Source organism: Brassica rapa, chromosome A01 (genome assembly GCF_000309985.2).
Source record: "Brassica rapa cultivar Chiifu-401-42 chromosome A01, CAAS_Brap_v3.01, whole genome shotgun sequence".
NCBI classification, from domain to species: Eukaryota; Viridiplantae; Streptophyta; class Magnoliopsida; order Brassicales; family Brassicaceae; genus Brassica; species Brassica rapa.
The window spans coordinates 26597298-26618151 of NC_024795.2; the positions used below are offsets into that span (position 1 = coordinate 26597298).

Consider the following 20854-nt stretch of genomic DNA (forward strand, 5'->3'; position numbering starts at 1 on the left):
AAAAAAAAAAAAAAAAAGATCCTATCATATCAACTTTTGCTTCAAACTTTTCGATGATTTTTTTTGTAGTCGGTAAAGCAGGACGGCGATAGAATTTTAAAATAAATCGATCGAATGGATTATGACTCGTTAATGATTTGTAGACGTTGTGCTACGGTGTCACTGTCTTATTGTCCATATATATGTGTCTCCATTTTTTTTTCTTTATAATAGGTCGGGATCTTTTTTTTTTTTGTACAATACACCACAACAAATAAAAGAGCTAGCTTTGGCAGAAAAACAAATAATAAAGTTCAAAAAGAAAGATCATGTGGATTGGAATTATTTTAGTATAGTTGTAGATTTGTAGATTTTTTTTCTGTCTATCACTCTATTGATGATGTATTACGTCAAATATGGGTTTCATGCACATTAAAGCAGATCCTTCTAAAATGTTGCGTAACTTAGGGGTTATCGTTTTAAGCAAAATAAAAAAACTTAGGGGTTATCGTGAATATTCTTGGATCTTGAAATGGGAAAATCAGGATCCGATACTCACTGTTACAATTACAAACTTACAAGCATTTAGCTAATTTCTTACTATTATTATATTTCAAAAATTGGCATTTAATAGTTAGAATGATTTATATTTAGTATTTAAATAATTAAGTGTATTTTTTTTTTTGATCAAACCATACTTGCATTAATCTTAAATATGTTTACGCTCCAACAGAGGAGGAGGATACAAGGAGGCTATTAACAGCCAAACAAATAACAACAATAACATAAGGGATAAAATGGCGATACAAATCATAAAAGAGAATCATATGAAATCGTATCACAACAAAGTCATAAGCTTCTTCAAAGATCGCATCTAGCGTAACCCGTAGGGCCACACACACTGCACCATACGCAGAGAGCATTCGATGGGAGGAAGATCCTTGCAATACCAACGAAACATGTTCATCCAATTCACTCCATATAGGAGGAAATATTAGGAAAGAATACTGATTTAACTGAGGAACAAGCGGAAAACCATAACCCGCCACATCCATATTCCACGGCTTGAAGAGGACAATGAACTTCTCTTCCACCTGCCACAGAGAAGAGAGATACACAAGCCCAACACCAACATCCGTCATGGAACCCGTACAAGAACTGCATACTGCAGACGATCGCGCCAAGGCGATATAAATGCTCCTAGAGGTCGTAAAGGTAGAACCTAATGAAACTACATCCATCGGTATATCACCAACTAAAGTCCTAAACCTCAATTCCAATGTCACCCAACCAAATAACTGTCTAGAATATTCTAGATTAGCAGAGTAAAAGGAGCTAAGATGACCCTGAAAAACCTTACACGAAAGAGTGGTAGAGAGGTCAAAACAAGAACTGATTGAAAGCCAGTCGACACACCCAAACACAAACCTGTATATCACAGGAGAAAGAAACCCGTAGGGTAATGAAGTGTCACTAGCGGACACAGGGGAACCACCACCACCACCATTCTTTGTAGCCATCCTAGATGGTGGCTTTAGAGTTGAGATCTGGGTAAAAGCTTGAGTAGATGGTATGGAGAAGATACAGCCAAAGACGACTGATGAAACCCCCAATAACAAGAAGGGAACGTCACAGCCTCGAGACTCAGGCGTCAAACTTGGGAAATCCAGATCTGGGTTTTGAGTCATTGCCAGAGGAAAGAGACTGGAAGAGGTGTTGAGGTAGCGAAGAAGAGCAACGACGGCGGGTACATCCGGAGGATCTGGTGGTTCCGGTGGAGTGACGAGAGAGAGGGAAGCCAACGGGAGGAACTTGTACGGTGGTGGGTCAGGAGGAGGCCTGAACAGCGGACAGAGAGGAGCAGTCACCATCATCATCACGAGGAAAGGGGGGTGGGGGGGCTGCTTCACGTGGTGGAGAGCTAGGCGGAGGTGGAGGAGCAGAGGAGATCCATCCAAGCGGCGTACATCGGGACTCGGGCCTGGGAGGTTTTTCTAGGGCGAACTGATGTGGTTAAATAATTAAGTGTATTATATTGCATATCAACGTAGTTAGACAATCTTTTAAAAAAACGTAGTTAGACAATCAACATATAGTCTTGTTAAAATGTTTGTTTTAATAAAGAGAATGCCTACTTTAAAGTCTTTAATATAAGTATGGGATAATAATTCATTCAAGTTATCTTGAATGTATACTTTGAATTTCAAGCACATGATCTATACACAATTTTTCTCGAATAAAGTTGTCTAAAGAAACCTAACCTTGGTTTTATATTATAAAAATAAGGTGGTTATGATTTATGAACGTGGTATGTGGGCTGTTGACACTTCACACAGGCACTAGCTACAATCTATGATTAAGACACTGCCAAACTCACATAATTTTATAAAAATGGTCCTTTTCACCTAACTTTGAAATAATGTATACAACATCGGAAATTCCAGGAAGTTGATCAATGATGCCATATTGCCATTAGTAGATATGCAAATATGACATCACTCAGCGTTGGTTACAGATACACTCTTAGCTCTCTCGAAATATAAATATATGGCTCTTCTATATTAGACATATTGAGTTGATGTATATATTCTTCTTGGTCAAATAGGTATTCATGACTATATTGATGATTGCTGAAAGTTGTGACTGATGTGCAAAGTTTCATTTTCTCTACAAAATTAAAGCGAAACCAATTAAACTGTGATTTACTTCCCAAAATTCAGAGCCATAACCAATTCTTTTCAACAAATAGTTTGGATAACAAAATTGTCTAATATACTACGTATTTGGCATTATTTTCTTTATGAGTTTTTACGTTTCTCTCTAGTATATGATATATTTATATGACTAGAATATTACAACTACTCTGTAAAGATTATATAAAACAAGATATGACGGGTTTTGTTTGATATTTTAATTTAATAAAAACTATAAAATAATAAATCATTTTATTATAGTTTTATGATTGTTTTTACATATGTTGTTTGAGATTTATTTTATAATAAAAACGATTTTCACACATAAGTTCAAGTTAATATTTATATTTTATAATCATTTTACATAGATTAATTGTTATAAACTTTGTACTTAGGATTAGAGAAAATACTATACCTAAACGTTTAAACTAAGCACAACCCGAAATAAAAAATTGAATGAAAAAGTAATAAAAAGAATGAAAATCAAATACACCAATCGAGTCAATGACAACATTATACATGTTCTTATGTACTAAAATTTAATATTTTATTAAATAAGTCTTTAAAATTTTATTTTGCTAGGATTTAAAATAAAAACATTATATCTTATAAATATTCTTTTTATTTACAATAAAAAATATTATTAAATACTCTTTTACCATTTTGGTTAAGATTTTAGAAAAGAAAAATTAGTGTCATATAACCTATTATAATTATCTTCTCTTTAGAATTTCAGAAAAAAATAAATTCCTATGAAATAGTAATTTTAGTTATTAATAAATAATTTTAAAACTATTATTCGTATTAATACTAATTTTACACTTCTTTTGTTAATTACTACTTTTAAGTATCATGTTCATCATCAAATACTCTCTTAAAAATATTATCAAATAAAATTTTACAATTCTCTTTTGGTTAGGATTTAAAAATATGATACAAATGGCTTTTGTTTAAGATTTTTTTATTAAAAAAAAAAGAAAACAACTATCAAATATTCTCTAACAGTTTTAAAGGATTTAAAAAAGGAAGTTATATTACATAATCTTTTACAATTATATTTTGTCTAGGATTTAGAAAAATAAAATTTCTATCAAATAATTATTTCCAGTTAATATTAACTATTTTTAAAAGTTGTATTTTCAAAATTCGTTGTTTTCAATATCACTAATATTTTTAAAAGTTTTCTTAAGAATTGTTACTATCATGTTTATCATTAAATTTTTAAGTAAAAAATACTATTAAATAAAATTTTACATTTTCTCTGGTCAGGATTTTTTTTTGAAAGAAAAAAAATCTTGATTGGTTAAGATTAGAAAAGAAATTTGTTTTTAGAAATCTTTTTTTAAAAGGATTTTAGGAAAAAAAAAGAAGTATTTTATTTACACATTCACAATCTATTTTCCTAATTGACACATGTCACAATCATATGAGGTGAAATATTTGAAGTTAATTTTGATTTTTATTTTTGAACACAAAATTATTAAAACTAAAGTTAGTTTATAAATAAAGTAAGATTTTTTCTATTTTTTATTTTATTTAGACTTTAAAAAAGAAATTAATTATTTTATAATTATTTTTTTTAGATTTTTATACAACTATTTTATTTTTAATAGAAAAAAATTTTGGTTTGATTATTTATTTATTTTGTCTTATACATACAAACACATATCCATCATATTCACACATACTCATGTACGATAACAATTAAAAATTATGTTGTATCAAGAAATTAAAAGATGTAATAAGGATAATAAAAAGTTAAGTTGCATCAAGAAATTAAAAGAAAATCTCAGCTAATACTTTTCATGTAAATACTATTGTGTTTTGTAGAAATAATATGTGGAAGCTTAAACCTAAATATAGATGTGAAATACAAATGTAATTTTTTCAAAATATTATCTTATTATATATATTTTTAATCATTATATATTTAAACACATGTCACAATATTAGAAAGAAAATTATTATCAAATAATCTTTTGCAATTATCTTTCGATTATGATTTAAAAAAAGAAAAATTGCTATTAAATAATATTTATAATTACTTTTTAATAAAATTCGTTTTTGTTAATATCTTATTATATATTTTGTTAATTATGAGATAGATTAACACATGTCACAATCCTAAATATATAATTGACATGTGTCGCGATCATGTTAATTAGCAACTTTGAAGAACTAAGCTTTATATAATATACGGCATATGAATATAAATTTCACAGCTATTGTATTAGTGAGGAGCCTAACTCCCACCCAAAATCTAGCTTATGAGTAGAGGTTGACCCATACACTTATATATTGCCCAAGAACATTTGATTGTCCGATGTGGGACATCTAATAACCCCTCTCGAGATGTGGGTGGGAATGGTCCAGTGGAAACAGCCCAAGCCCAACATCTAAGACATACCACAACAATATGGGCCACTTGTATAGGCTACATAGGTAGGAAACTGTTTGTGGGAAATCATATGTCGTGCTTTCACCATGGATTCTGATACTATATTAGTGATGAGTTTAACTCACACCTAAAAGCTAGCTCATGAATAAAGGTTTACCCATACAATTATATATCGCCCAAAAACATTTGATTTGTCCGATCTGGGACATCTAATATATTGATGCATGTCCTATTCTATGAGTTGTATTTATTTTAAATATAATTACTTGTAACTATAAAATAATTATTTATTCAATAACATTTGATCAGTATTTATCAATTTTTTATTTTGAATAATTACAACTTATTTAATCTATAGTATAAAACTATTATTTAAAATTATAATTTTCTTTAAAAAAATCATAATCAAATTACTATACCTACAACACAAGAAAAAAATCTACCGTTCAGGTTCTTAAAAAAAAATCTTGAACTACAGCAATAACCAATCGGGGTGGTTATTACTTATTAGGCCCTATATAGCAGCATCTTTAAATTCAGCTACTGTGGACTTAGGGTATGACTGGTTTTCCCGCTACCACCCGCAAACGCAGCTTTTGCGGTTGGTAGCGGTTGCTGGCGTTTTGCAACAATCGCTCAAACCGCTCTAAACTGCTCTAAATCGCTCCAAATCGCTCTGAACCTCATAAATTCAAAAGCTGGTTCCAACTAGCGTTTGCGGTTGCGGGCGTTTGCGGGAGGATAAAAATTTTTTTTTTTCCAAAACAATATAAATACAAAAATAAAAAAATTCAATAAAAAAATTAAATTGAAATTATAAAAATGCTAAACTATATCAATTATATTTTAATTAATATTATAAAACTGTAAAATAAAAATATTTTCTATATTTTTAAAAAATTTAAACTATAACTTTCTAAAGATAAATTTTATATTTATTATAATATTATTATTTTGATATTTTTATAATTGTATAAAATGTAAATATTGTTAATTTATTATTTAACCGCTGCTGTATTTGGTAGTTAACCAGTCATAAGTATCCCGCAAATGCACCAATTTTTAACCGCAGAACCAGTCGTACAAATCTCTTAAAACCGCTAAAAACCGCAACCACTCGCATCCGCAAACTCCCGCAACCGCAACCGCAACCGCTGCGGTTGAACCAGTCAGGCCCTTAGTCTATCTAATGTGGGCTTTGATTTGTCACCAAAAGCTAACAAGATTTTGATGAGAACATATAAAGGGCAGCTAAAAATATTATATCACACAATGACAAATATTACGTATATGAAATCTATCATGTTAAATCCTAAAATACTTTAGCTAATGGGCTTAATTACAGTTTTGGGCTTGTGCTTTCTACTTAAACTTTGTTTCATGTCACCTTATAAACGGCTAGTTGTTGATAAACGTGAAATTTGAATTGCTTATCGAGCGCAGAAAAGCTTTGGTTTTAGTATCTTTCATGTAAGAAAACGTAACGGCGACTTTTTTACAAAAAACTAAGGTCATCTCCAATGAGACACAAAAAATTCTTTTATATTTTACGCTAAAATAAAATAACTCTATAATAAAAATTGAATTTGTTCAAAAATTCATTCTATAACAGAATAAAATAACTCTATAATAGAATTGAATTTGTTCAAAAGTTCTATCTATAACAGAGTGAAATATAGAGTAACGTTGTTTTTCTAACTTTATATTTGGAGTAAAAAAAATAACATTACTCTATATTTTATTTTATTATAGAGTAATTCTATTATAAAGTGGATTATTGGAACAAATTCAATTATATAGTAGAGTTACTCAGTGTTTCAAAAAAAAAAAGTAGAGTTACTCTATCTTATAATAAAATATATAGTAAATTTTTGTGTAACATTGGAGATGGCCTAAAATAGTTGGGTAACCAGCTTTGGGTTTATCACCTTTGTTTACTATGAAACCAGCGCTTACTTTATCCTTGACAATTTTCATCCCCATTAGTCTCGTCTCATAAGTCATAACCTTACACAAAAAAAAAAAATTAAGAGAACGAAAACAAAATTTCAGATTTGACCAAATGAATTATATTTGTTTCTTGGTAATAACCAAGAAAACATTTATTAACAAAATCTGGCTTCGTTTAAAACTCGTTTCCTAATAAAAAGATGCGTTACTAATAGTATTTTTCTTTTGAAATAAAACACACAATAAAAACTCTGCTTTGCTTATCTCTTGACGCCATATCGTCTTACAATGGGAGACAAACATCAGCCATACCTTAACGGCACATACTACGGCCCATCGGTTCCTCCGCCGCTTAAGCCAAATCGCCGATACAAACCACCCGGATGCTGCTGCTGCTTCAACTGCATTGGAAGCTGTCTACGTTGCTGCGGTTGCTGTATCCTAAGCCTAATCTGCAACATCCTCGTAGCCGTAGCCGTTATCCTCGCCGTAACGGCATTACTTATCTGGCTCATCTTCCGTCCCAACGCCGTTAAATTGTACGTAACCGACGCTAGTCTAAACCGGTTCAGCTTGGATTCAAACAACAACATCAAGATACACTACGATCTCGATCTCAACTTCACGGTCCGTAACCCTAACCAACGGCTCGGAGTCTACTACGATGCGATCCAGGTCAGTGGTTATTACGGAGAACAGCGGTTCGGTTATGTAGACGTTTCGCCGTTCTATCAGGGACATAAAAACACGACGGTTGTTGTGACAAAGATCGAGGGACAGAACTTGGTGGTGCTCGACGACGGAGGGAGAGCTGGAGTTTACAGTATCGATGTGAAGCTGGTGATGAGGGTTAGGTTCAGGTTTTGGGTGGTAAAGTCTTGGAAATTCAAACCGAAGGTTAAGTGTAATGATCTCAAGGTTCCTCTCGTATCCTCTAATTCAACGAGCGGGTTTAAGTTTGAAACTATGGAGTGTGATTTTGACTTTTATTAGCCAAACTTGCAGTTTTATGAATTGTTGTGGGATTATATGTTGGAAAAGAAAAACTTGTGGAGTATGTAAAGTGGTAGTGTTGGAGATGGAGTCATGAACATATACTCTTGTCTTTAAAACTTTTATGTGACAGTCCTGCATCACTTAGTTCTGATTCATGCAATAGATTTTTAATTTTTTTTTTTCTGAATAATGAAAAACTGTTTTGCATAATAATAACAACTGCTACACACTTCACTTGAATACTTGATCATCTGAATATGTATTTGTAACCACATTTTAGAGAATTGCAAAATCATAATCTGCCATGGGTACACTATACGATAGTACCATATATGGCTAATACTTATATGGAGAGTTATGGCTACAACTCATTTTGAAATCCAAAGCATAAAGTTTCCAAACTCAATTTTGAATATTGTAAGTTATTCAAAAATTATCAAAACTCAAGATTAAAGTATTGAGAATAGATTAGCCGAGTTAGATGACAAAAAAAAAAAAGAATAGCCGAGTTCACACAGGATTTCCTATCAGCTTGAGATTTTGATAGTGTCATCAGACATGCTTATCAGCTTGAGTTTGTAACAAAACATACAAACAAAGTTATGACAAAAACCTGTAAATAATTAATTACCACTAAACTGTTCCACGCCTAGTACTAACATAAACCATTGGAACTGGTTACAAAAAAAAAAACATATCTGAGAGCCTTGGAAAATTGAAACAACCACCCCTTCTGTTGTCACCGACGAGTCATAAACAAACATCAATGACATCATCATCCACATTCCGACACGGAGACGGCGAAGGAGTGAAGTAAGGAGGAGAATCACACGGCGTCAAGAACGGAGTCGGCACCCTGGAACATTCCACCGGAATATCAACCCGTACTAGTTCACCGTCATCATCATCATCATCTTCCATTTCCAAATCATCTTCTTCTATTGTAAACAGAAGCCTCGAAACTCGCCACTTGTCCACCGCCGCTACATCCTCCTCCTCCTCCGTCGCCGCAACAACAACACCATTATCCTCCTCAATCTGAATAGAAACAGTTCCGGTTGGCTCAATACGAGACTGGTGCTTCTTGCAACACATGAAGAACTGGAGCAGAACCTCTTTACTTGCCGGAGACGGCGATGGACGACAGAAGATGTAAGTGAGCTCGGCGAAGAAGATGAGGAGGAAGAGGAGTAAGACGGCGAGTAGCACCGCACCGGAATTGGTGAGGGCATGCATACTTGTTTAAGAGTGAATAAAAATGGTAGTGTAGTTCAAAGCACGAGAGTTAACCGGCGTTTATAGGTTGCCGGTGGGTTAAAAGAGGTGGTGTTTGATGATGATGATTAATGATGTTGGAACTTGTGGGCAAAGGGGACAAGGAACTTTTTACAGGTAGCATGCTGCTTTTCTTTAATGTTGTTATCATTAATTATTTTTATATATTTGGCCAAAAATGAATGAGATGTTAGTTCACAATTATTTTTATATATTGGTTACAGGTTTTTCAATTACGGAATGTGTGTTTGGATTTTGGAATATAGAGGTTAGTTCACAATTTGAATTTTTATTAATGATTTTGGAAATCATGAAACTTTGTTAATGGAAAATATAAGTTTTCTGGATTTGGGAGACAAAAGTGAGATTCAGACAAAGGATCTAGTGGCGGACAAGCTTGTACGAGGTGTTCGGAGTTTCCCTTCAGCTGTGTTTTATGTTGATTCTATCCCACTGGTTTGGTTTTCCGAGCCGGTAGGTTTCTTATCATAATTTAGTTATTGTTGTCAAAAAAAAAAAAGACAAAGGATTGTTCAGCGTAAAAGAAAATAAAACAAAAACACTCATGCACTCACATACAACAAAGGTTTTGGTACCTTAAAAGCTATTCTAAATAGCTGAGAAGTACTCTTTGCTGAGCTTTGGGTCAGGTTTCATCGACTTCTCACCTGGTTTCCATCCTGCAGGGCAGACCTCATCAGGGTTCTCCTGGATGTACTGTAAGGCCTGCAACACCGAGAACGAATCATGTAACCGGATGAAGGAAAGAGTGTAGTTTTGGAGTAAAAAGGGTTATATTAGTATACCTGGAGAGTTCTCATTGTCTCATCAACACTTCGTCCAATACCAAGATTGTTGATGGTGGAATGTTGGATCACTCCTTCCTTGTCGATGATGAAAAGCCCCCTCAGTGCTATTCCCTGCTCTCACCACAAAAGGTTCTCCTTGTTATCATCAGAAACACTTTGAAAAGTTTAAAAGGAAGCTAACAATTGTTTTACCTGATCATGGATGAGCACTCCAAAGGACTTTGAGATTGATTTGGTTACATCTGAGATAAGGGATAGTTCAGATCACCGAGCCCTCCTGACTTTCTATCTGTCTGGACCCACGCAAGGTGGGAGAACTAAGTAGACACCCAGCAAAAGAGATAAAGACAGAGTCAAGCAATGTTGTCATAAAAAGAAGGATGAGAAATGGAGTAGAAAAGTATGATACTTACCACACTATCGACTGAGACACCTAACACTTCTGTGTTCAGCTTCTCAAACTCTGCGTACCGGTCACTGAAGGCAGTAATCTCTATAAGACACAAAGACAAAAGAGATTAGGACGCTGTGAGTGAACCTTGGATACACAATTTCGATAAAGCAAATGCTAACCTGTTGGGCAGACGAAAGTGAAGTCCAAAGGGTAGAAAAAGAGAATCACATACTTCTTCCCAATGTACTCAGAGAGCTTAACCTGCAAACCATCAATTAAAAATTAGTCATTAGCTTCAGACAATGTAGTAAGAAACTAGCCAAGATGAAATGAAAAAAAAAGGAGGATCTTTAGAGAAGATACCTTGATGAACTCCTGATCAAACACAGCCTCTGCCTCAAAATCAGGGGCCTTGTTTCCAACCAATGGAAGATCATCCTATCAACACACAAAAGAACAAATCTTTAACACATCAAGTCCAAGGAGCAAGAACCTAATATCTGCTAAAACCAGTGTTCTAAAAATCGGTCTAGTCAGCAAATCAGGTCTAAACAAAACGATTTTCCAGAATAAATTTTTAAAAATTGGTAAAGACGTTTTAAAAAATCGGTTTAGGCGCCCGTCTAAACAATAATTCTCTATAAGGCACCTAACCACATTGGCCAAAACTACTTAGAACACATGGAGCAGCCATATCAGATATCAAGTATAGCTTAAATGTCACTTCCAATCCACAAAACTAACACTCCTGTCAACAAAATGTCAATAAAGTTCCTGACTTTAAGTGAGATCTATCTGAAAACACTGTCTCTAGACTCTCTACAGAACCTATGTAATGAACTCGATTTTCAAGCACAGTGGAATTAGAAAGTATCGACATTGAGATAAACTTACGGTCTGAGCCTTGACAGCGAAGCTACGGCGAGAGCTGGAGCTGAGGGAAGAGCGTTGAGCAAACGCGGAGCGGAGAGAAGCGGATGAGGAAGGAGAGGATATGGTTCGAAGGAAAGAGAGGGAAGGAGAAGGAAGCGAAGAAGAAGACTTGGCTGGGAAAGCCCTCGTGGAGGAGGAGATGAGAGTGGTTGAAGAAGTAACAGACGCCATTGTGTGACTACTCTTCGCTGTGAGCGAGCGACGAGAAGCTTATCTGTGGGGGTGTCAACAACTTTCTCTTGGTAGTGGAAGTATCAGGTGGAGATGAGCCCAAAGACTACTTTACTGAAACAGTTGTTTTGATAACTGTCTTTGAGTTCTTGTCGGAAGATTGTTTAACCCAAGTAGTGGACTGTGACATTTAATGGGCCTTGTAGGAGGCGATGCAAGTTGGTCAGGCCCACACCCAAAACAAACAGCAACAATTTCATTAATTCGAATATAAATAGGTAAATAGTGCAATAAATCTCGATAAGTGCTAAATTAAGACAGTTAGGTAAGAGGATACAATATTACGGAACTATAGTTGAATACACCAAACAAAATTAGCTTAGCCGGTTCTAAGCAAATTGTTTTGTATATTTTATTAATTTGGAAAAAAGATGATTAATCCTTTGACCATTTCGTAATAGCTACAAATATTTTATCATCAGATGTAAATTGTTGGTCCACATTCCACTATGTGAAATTTATACTTTTTATCAAAGAAAGGTTATATTTAGTGAATGATAAAAGAGGAAAGAAAAAAGAAGAAATCACCCAAAAATGGTATTTATGTCACCATTTTATTTATTTATCTAACGGAAGATTAAAAAATTGATTGAAGGTGGAATTAAATTCGTATTTATCATTCTTACGTAACGCTCGTTATCCTCAACTGCCTCAATTACTACTATTGCATTTATACTTTATCTTAATGATTTCATCACTTTAAATCTATTAACTACCCATCTTCAGTTGTAACAACTTTCCACCCCTTACCATTTGCATTATGAAACTGGTAAAATTAAATATCTTCTAGAAATTACCATTTTTCATTATTTTATTTTTGCCATTTTCAGGTCTGACAAATTAAACCCACAGTTTTTCTTTCTCACTGGCTAAGAGAATTCACTTTCAGGAAAAAAGTCTAGTTATATATCTTTTTATTTATTTATTTTTGTAGGAACCAAAATTAGGCTTTTGGATTTATCATTAGCTACAAACTAACGTCTAAAGTTTGTTAGTATTTCTTATAAAAAGCATGTAGTGGATGCCTCTGATCGAAACAAACAAAAAACAAGGAAATATGCATATTAGGGTTTCCAAATCCAAGCTTCGTTTATTTATAATATAGATTGTTTGATAGTTACGGTTTTGAAATTACATATTAGGTATAACTTTATGAGTTTGGGGAGTAAAATATTTCGTACCCAAACCCAAAAAAATAATATAGGATATTCTTTGGTAGTAGAAGTACCATAGACAATAATTTTGTTTCATCTCTAACCACTTCATAGTAACTGGTGCTACGTGAAAGCGGAGTGCTGAGGTGGCTAATCTTAATTGAGCTGATTAAAGAGAAGCAGAGCACCAAGAAGAAGCAGAACATCAAGAGTACATAAGTCGACCAAATCACTGGTTATAGTATAAATACTAGAAGTGATTCTCTTGAGAGGATCATCCATGTTATGTTACTGTGGTGTACGTGGGACAGTGTCGTGACTAAACGAGAGAGAAGGTTACCGGTAATTCACATACCCTTTTACTGAATCCAAGGAACTTTCAGACATGTTCGAGAAATTTCGTTACGGAGAAGCTGAATTATAATTAAGACTCTCGGAATAAATAAATATGGAGAGAAACAACAACAACACATATTTCATCATACTGAGCCATATCATCATTTGTTCTACAAAATTCATATTTTTAATCTAAAAGCAAAGTTAGTGCTATTCGCGCTCCACTTCAGGTTTGGTCTAAACGTGGAGCGTGATTAGCACTACTCTGAAGACAAATCAACCACTAGAAGAAGCAAAAGAAATGACAGATCAACAAATGCGGTTGGATCAGTCTATAGGCTGTTGAAATATTTCGGTTATTTTTAAAAAGGGGTTGGTTTAAACAACTCAGTTCCACCAGGTCTTCTTGCGTTTAGTGGTGGCGGCGGGGGCGGTTGTAGCCGCGGAGGCGTTTTGCTGAAGGAAATCGAGTAGGACGGTGCTTTTGCATTTTGGGCATTTTGGGTCATCTTGAGAGAGCATAACGTACATAAGGCAACGGGGGCAGCCGACAAGAACCATTGAGGTTGCTGTCTCCATCTCCTCCTGCATCGTTTCAGAGGAAACGCATGAATTCGGTGAAGTTGTGTTGGAACGACTTGGAGATCGAACCAGATTCATCTGGTTACCTTGAGAAGAAGGTGGCGAAAGGTTCAGCTTCAGCTCAAGCTTAGGCCCGTTCCTGTTCCTCCTGCTCATCGATCCTCTCTTTGGGAGTTGAGAAAGAGGTTTTGGTTTTATTGAGATGTCTTTGATGGTTCTCGCTAGGGCATTTTATAAAACAAAACACACATAGAGCTGTTCAGAGAGAGAGAGAAAGAATTTTGAAAAATTCATTAAGGCTCAATTTAATGGGAAGTTACTCATTTAATTACGATACATGAAATATATAGATCATATTATCATATACTATGATAGCGAGAAACAACGGTTTTTGCATAACCGGCTGAATAAAAATATATATTTTTTCCTTTTAAAATGGCAATGCTGACAGATCGTTATATAACGTACATGTAAAGGTGTCTTAATCGGAGCAGGAAGAAAATTAAATGTACATTAATGTTAATCACAAGTACAAAACCTTATTAAAGAAACTTTCATAAAACAAGTAAGGTAATAAAATGGCTACGTGAAAGTTAATTGTTATGACTACAATATCACGAAGCTTCACACCAAAAGCAAGCTATTAATATTGCAGTGTGAGTTAATTTCCCATGTGAAGTTATTTAATGAATTTTTGGAAGAATTATACTGTAGTACTGTTAAAACAAATTTATTTTTTGTCTATTAAAAACACGGAAGTAATATCTTCCGAACTACTTGAATAATAAAAGCTGGGCTGTCTTACCATTAATTTCATTCAATTGAAACTATGACAATGCTTGGCTGGATTTACAATTAATGTTAACCGATAAGTATGAATATATAACCAGTTGAATTTGGTATCTTATGTTACAATAGATATAGGATTAATGCATGAAATTATTTTATAAAATTTAATAGTTTTTTTTTTAGAAACACACAATTGTAAAGTTGCACTCTATCAAAATGCGCCTTACAGCATCTCCAATGTATTACTCCAAATTTTACTCCAAAATGGTATAACTCCAAAATGAAGTTGGGTTTTACTCCAATGTATTACTCCATTTTTTACTCCAAAAAATATATTTATTTTTTATTTAGTTAATAGTTGTTATTAGTACCTTCAACTTATAAAAATTTAACAATTAATCCAACAATTTTATGTTTACAAAATTTCCATAAAATAAATTTTATTTAAATTAAATATTTATCATTAAAAATACAACTAGAAATTATCTTCCAATTTCAATCCATGCCGTTTTTATCATATGCAATTTTTCTAATTCAAAAATATTTATATGCATTAAAAGAACATAAAGAAAAAAAAATGTGTTTTGTAATTTGAATTATGTATTGGGTCTCATTGTTTGTGCATATATCAAGTTCAACAAATACAAATGTTATCAATCAAAATTTTGACCTACAATATTAAAAACTCATATATTCAGTTTGAATAATACTTCACCGATTTTAGTAGTTCCGAAAACAATTTACCGAATTAATTATTAAATTACTTATTTATATTATATTGTATTTTTTATATTATTTATTCTTAGTTTTGACTTTTATGAGTTTATGCATATTTTATGTAAACTATTAAATAATCTTTTGCTGAGTATTATATTATTTTAAGTATGAAATAAAAACATTAAAGATTAAAAGGACCATTGCATAAATAGAAAAAAATTCAACTCCATAATGGAGTAATGAGTAAAATTACTCCATAAATGGAGTAACCCTAGCCATTACTCCATTTTGGAGTTGAATATGGAGTGGGGTTAGAAAAGATTTTACTCCAAAATTGAGTTTGGAGTCAAAAATGAAATATGGTTGGAGATGCCCTTAGAGCATCTCCAATGTATTACCCCATTTTTTACTTCAAAATGGTGCAACACCAAAATGGAGTAAGGTTTTACTTCAATGTATTACTCCATTTTCTACTCCAAAAATAATATTTTTTAAATGATTTCATTTTTATTTTATTAATAATTGCAAATAAAATCTTATGCTTATAAAAATTTACCAATTAACCCCAACTATTTTATATTTACGATAAATAATTAAAATATAAATTATTTGAATTAAATATTTATTATTAAAAAGTACAAGAAATCATTAAAAAAGACAATATATATGGGGTTCAACAATGAGCATTAGAATATTTTCCCACAAATGATCAACTAATGCATTTCGTAATGAAAAATGAGCTTCTTTATCTTTGATATTCCTAAATCGAGCAAGAAAATTTTGAAATTGGACATTTTCATCTTCTGAAATTTTGATACTCGAAGGTGGAGCTTCTCTTCCAAGTTCAATTGGTGCATCGAGTTCACGCTCATCCATACAAGATCCAAATGTTCGTGTGTATATTAAAGCTCAACAAATTATATCAAAGCGAAATGTTGAATCACAAGATCAACAAGCTCTTTCTCAGACTTCTCCATTTGGGCAATATTTCATCGACCTTAGCGGATCAGGAACGGATTTTCCAGATTATTAAATTACTTATTTTATGTTATTTTTATTTTTATTTTAATTATTTATGTTTTCTGTTATTTTATGCATTTATTTAAAATTATTAAATAATCCTTTGTGTAATATACTATTTTCATGTTATTGTATCATTTTAAATATTATTTAAGTAAGAAATAAAAACATTAAAGATTCAAAGGACCATTTTATAAATAAAAAAAGTTCAACTCCAAAATGGAGTAATGGATAAGATTACTCCATAAATAGAGTAACCCTAGCCATTACTCCATTTTAAAGTTGAAAATGGAGTGGGGTTGGAGAAGATTTTACTCCAAAATAAAATTTAGAATTGGAAATGGAGTAGGGTTGGAGATGCCCTTAAACCTAGGGGTGTTCAATCCGGATATCGGTTCGGTTTCGGTTCGGTTTTTTTCGGTTTTCGGTATTTCGGTTAGTAAAATATAACTACCATTCTAAATCCATATTTACTTCGGTTCGGTTCGGTTTATATACCGTCGGTTTTCGGTTTATTCGGTTTTATACCAAAAAAACATAATTATTTTATTTGAGATCATATTATATGAATTTTAGTCATATTGTCAACACGGTCATTTATTAAAAAAATATTACATATTCAAATAAATGAACAAAAAAATAAAAATGCTTCTACCATCAAATAAAATAATCAAATCTAAAACTAAAATCAAAACTTGAAATTTTGAAAATAAAAATATGAAACAAAACAGAAACATGAAAGAAAAGTTTTTCCACTCTTCCATATTTAGTGTTCATTAAAGTCATATTTTTTCAATTGAAAATTTTCCATTAATTATTGTCCATCAAATTTATAATCTTCATATTAATTTAGTGAAAACTAAAATAAATCAAAAAGATCAAAAAAATACTTAGAAAATAAGATGTCTGAATTGCGATGTATTGTTATTTAGTTATAGTTCAAGTGTTTAACAAATTAAGGTTTTTTATTACTATAAAATTATGGTAATAGTTATTAACACAAATTTAACTTATGTAACAAATAGATTTTCATGAATTGTTATAAAACAGATACATATTTACATATTTCTACTTTTAATCGGTTTTGTTCGGTTTATTCGGTTTAATCGATTATATACCAAACCATATCCAAATCCTACGGTTTTTATAAAATTATATCCATTCGGTTTATATAGTATATACCAAAACCAAACCATATCATCTATTTCGGTTCGGTTCGGTTCGGTACGGTTCGGTTTTACCATATTGAACAGCCCTACTTAAACCTACCCTCGTTTAAAAAAAATGTTGCGGACCTCAAACCATATTTTACCAATGTCGACTATTATTATAATGACCAATAGAGATCAATGATTTTTATTATATATAACAGATAAGATAATGCAGCGTTTAAATATTTTAATTTGGGGTTTCAAACTTCTAAGTGCATACGTTGTAAGAATAAATTATCCTTATCAATTTTCATATTTTAGAATTCAGAATCTTTTTCTTCAAAATTTGTGTTTATTCAAATTTGCGATTAATTACTGAAGATTCCTCTTCAATTACAGTTTTTTCATACATTTTTTTTCTGCTTAACGTTTTTTCGTTAGACTTAATTATAGTCATGGTCTTTGCAATATATTCCTTCTATTTCCAAAAGATCCATATTTCAGAAGAAAAATATTATTTAAAAAATATATATTTTTACATTTTCAATGCATAAATTTAACTGCAAATTTTAAATTTCAACAGACATTATTGTGTTTATTAAATTATTAGTTAAAAGTTGCAGAGAATAGCTAATTACATAAAATAATATATTGGTAAGTAAAATCTAATATATTTTTTAATAATTTGATTATGGTGAACTATACGTTTACATTTTGCCAATTAATTAAATGGATATTAATGATTCAGCTTCGTTGACTAAACTCCATTATATATACGTGTATCTTTAGACTTATTATAGCGTTCGCGTAAACGACATGGGCAGGGTAACAAACGATTAGTGACTTTCGACATTTTCGATTAATTATTCTCTGAGTCACAATGCAAAAGCGAAAGCTATAACTTTTTCTATAAAAAAAAAAAATTGAATGTTACTAAAACGGGTAGAGAAACTTAATTACCGGATGCGAGTGCTTAAATAAAAGTATCAATTTCTAACGTCCAATTATTTTTTCAAATTTAATTCGTCAAGTAAAAATCTTCTCTATTTGACAAAAAAAACTCTTCTTGGTTTTCTTTTATCTTGGAGTTTATAACATATGAACTAAATCCGAATTATAACTTTGACAAACATTCGAATATTCATGTATTTGTCCAGCGATCATGTCAATAATATTTTATCGGCCGGCCATATACGACTGAGAGAGTGAGTAGTTGATCTAAGACTAAGATAATTCGCTACGTTGTCGATCATAACGATGATGCGTGTAAAATAAGAGAACGAGGATCAAAAAGATAGAAACGATAACAACGGCTCTGTCTCAATCTCATGTGGTATAAATACATATTTCAAAAGTCAAAAGATGTGATGGAGTTGGCAAGATAGTAACAATGTTAACATACCTTATTTTACGATTGGCTTTTCCGATTTGTTTTTTTGGATTTTTACAACAAAAAGATCTTCGTTCAAACACAAAATGGTAATTTTTAAAAGTGTATTTAAAAACAATTAACTGTAGTGATCTATTAGAAAAAGAATTAGAAAATTTAAAGTACTTCCATTACTTATTAATAAAAATTATTTCAAATCATTGAGATATCCATCCAAAAATATTTCAAATGGATGTTTCAGTAATTTGATATATTCACTCAGTAAAATACTAATTTTTTTAAGTGATGAAATATATTCATATTATATCTTTGGTGGAGATGCTCAAGACCAAAAAGTTGAAAATATTAAACAACCAAAAACGACATATATTATCACGCCACGGTGGTCTAATTGCAGGTAAGTTTTTTTAATATTAGTAAAATATATAAAACATGTTGAACTAGATGTTTTGCCCGCACATGCGGGCTTAATCGTTTTACAAATATATATTAGTTTATATTTTATTAATTCAAAAATCAGCATGATAACTTATTATTTATGTTTTCAAAAACATTAAATCAAACATCAAATTATATATATATATATATGACATAAATTTAAATAAAATATATATGTTTATTGTGCTGAAATTTTAAAAGAAAACATTCACATATTAAAAATATTTTAGTAAATATATTTATACAAATTTAGTTGATTACTATTTAATTATAAATCGTTCATTTGTAATTTTTTAACTTTTATAATTGAAATAATAAATTTTAAGATAACAACACAATATATAAGAATTATCTTATTTAAAAACAAATTACTATTATTAATAAAAATTCGTTTTTAATTATATTTATAACTGAAAAATATGTTTTAAGATAACAACACAATGTAAAAATTATCTTTTTGAAAAAAAATTAATATTATAAATAAAAACTCGTTTTTGATTATATAGTTAATTATAGATAAATTCATTAAGGGTAGTATAGATATTAACCGCTCTAACTTTTAACGTGAGAGCTATGTTGCTAAATTTTACTTCGCAAATAATAGTATAGATAACGCACAACACAACGGATAAATCGTGCGAGTATATACTACTCATGGGCCTTTAATTAATGTATCAACATCTACAATCGGGTCCCGTGTTAGCAAAAATTAAACGATCTAAAATTAGCGACTGAGTGAAATATTTATATACTGTTTTGAAACTGGACAATCATAATAAAGCCCAAACTAAGAAGCCCAGCCCAGCCCAGTTAACACAGTTTATTAGTAGACAGATGTTCTGTAAGAGACGGCGGTGGAAAGGAAGGAAGCGATGGTGTTCTTTATGTCGTATCCGCCGACACGGCGGCAGATGATGGTGTCTGTTGGATTTTTCGCGGCGGGCGTTTCTCTCTTCGCAGCCGGAGCGTATCTCTCACTCGAAAATATAGGACCGCAACAAGCTCGCGTCAAGGCTCGGAACCAATTCGTTAAAGATCGGATCAGGAAATGGCTCGACGATTAGAGATCACAAAATCCATTTGGTGCTGATTCTCGCTGTAATTTTAGATTTTGAAGTGAAGGGTTCTTTAAGGGTTTAGGGCTTGAGCGATCTGAATCTCCAGTTTAATGTTAAATATCGAAAAGCTCGACACGTTAAAGTTTCAAGCTTTTTTGCTTACATATGAAGAATCCATCTTGAGAAAACGAGGGAACATAGAGAATTGTATGTAGATCATTAGTACATGTTAAAGTCTTTAGATTCTACCAATCTGGAAGTTAGTCTCAGACACGAGATGAGATGGTCTTTTGAAGAAGCCTTGTTTGGTTTTATAACTTATGAACTTGTGTTGTGTTTCATTTTAAATATAACCTTTAGGCTCAACCTCCTTACATCTTCCTCTTTATAAAGAAAGGTTCTACCTTGGCGTTGACTTTCTCCCTCTTGCCCAGTTTCTTGTTCAAGCTCTCTAACCTTGTCCTGCTAGAAGATGAGCGGTCTTCTTGATGAGTCTGAGAAGCTCTTTTGATGTTGTGAGAGCCTTAACCGTGTTGCTTATGGCCTTGCATGTAATAAACT

General features: G+C 32.1%; 6 protein-coding genes across 8 annotated transcripts; 2 read left to right on the forward strand and 4 right to left on the reverse strand.

Annotated features, from left to right (window-relative positions):
- Positions 1-21: 21 nt before the first annotated feature.
- On the reverse strand, positions 22-5699 carry LOC103846090. Of its 3 annotated transcripts, none has more exons than XM_009123011.3 (2): positions 1408-5699; positions 22-1073 (listed from the first exon to the last, which is right to left on the reverse strand). In XM_009123011.3, exons 1-2 carry the CDS (start codon positions 1854-1856, stop codon positions 992-994), a joined length of 531 nt encoding a protein of 176 aa, XP_009121259.2. In that variant the 5' UTR covers positions 1857-5699; the 3' UTR covers positions 22-991. The 3 variants fall into 3 exon arrangements, with proteins under 3 accessions (XP_009121259.2, XP_033132754.1, XP_033132762.1); XM_033276863.1 differs by having other exon boundaries at positions 22-1144; XM_033276871.1 differs by having other exon boundaries at positions 1340-5698.
- A 540-nt stretch (positions 5700-6239) lies between these two features.
- LOC103846098 (NDR1/HIN1-like protein 2) lies at positions 6240-8605 on the forward strand. The gene has a single exon (XM_009123018.2). It carries the CDS (start codon positions 7309-7311, stop codon positions 8011-8013), a length of 705 nt encoding a protein of 234 aa, XP_009121266.1. The 5' UTR covers positions 6240-7308; the 3' UTR covers positions 8014-8605.
- LOC103846106 lies at positions 8511-9558 on the reverse strand. The gene has a single exon (XM_009123024.3). It carries the CDS (start codon positions 9250-9252, stop codon positions 8767-8769), a length of 486 nt encoding a protein of 161 aa, XP_009121272.1. The 5' UTR covers positions 9253-9558; the 3' UTR covers positions 8511-8766.
- Positions 9559-9593: 35 nt separating this feature from the next.
- LOC103846112 (2-Cys peroxiredoxin BAS1, chloroplastic-like) lies at positions 9594-11741 on the reverse strand. Its single transcript, XM_018656307.2, is given in 9 exon segments — positions 9594-9672; positions 9822-10017; positions 10098-10211; positions 10293-10351; positions 10354-10417; positions 10514-10593; positions 10674-10755; positions 10858-10932; positions 11389-11741. Coding segments are annotated over 8 exon segments (801 nt in total). The 5' UTR covers positions 11599-11741; the 3' UTR covers positions 9594-9672; positions 9822-9900.
- A 1485-nt stretch (positions 11742-13226) lies between these two features.
- LOC103846121 lies at positions 13227-15735 on the reverse strand. Its single transcript, XM_009123036.3, has one exon. The coding sequence runs from the start codon at positions 13884-13886 to the stop codon at positions 13536-13538; it is 351 nt and encodes a 116-aa protein (XP_009121284.1). The 5' UTR covers positions 13887-15735; the 3' UTR covers positions 13227-13535.
- Positions 15736-19826: 4091 nt separating this feature from the next.
- Positions 19827-20612, forward strand: LOC103846128. The gene has a single exon (XM_009123043.3). It carries the CDS (start codon positions 20108-20110, stop codon positions 20297-20299), a length of 192 nt encoding a protein of 63 aa, XP_009121291.1. The 5' UTR covers positions 19827-20107; the 3' UTR covers positions 20300-20612.
- Positions 20613-20854: the final 242 nt, after the last annotated feature.

Coding starts and splice junctions, on each gene's coding strand:
- LOC103846090 (XM_033276863.1), bottom strand. CDS start 1,856: ATGATGATGGTGACTGCTCCTCTCTGTCCGCTGTTCAGGCCTCCTCCT. Junction 1,145..1,407: donor CTTTCTCCTGTGATATACAG/GTTTGTGTTTGG, acceptor GATCGTCTGCAG/TATGCAGTTCTTGTACGGGT.
- LOC103846098 (XM_009123018.2), top strand. CDS start 7,309: ATGGGAGACAAACATCAGCCATACCTTAACGGCACATACTACGGCCCA.
- LOC103846106 (XM_009123024.3), bottom strand. CDS start 9,252: ATGCATGCCCTCACCAATTCCGGTGCGGTGCTACTCGCCGTCTTACTC.
- LOC103846121 (XM_009123036.3), bottom strand. CDS start 13,886: ATGAGCAGGAGGAACAGGAACGGGCCTAAGCTTGAGCTGAAGCTGAAC.
- LOC103846128 (XM_009123043.3), top strand. CDS start 20,108: ATGGTGTTCTTTATGTCGTATCCGCCGACACGGCGGCAGATGATGGTG.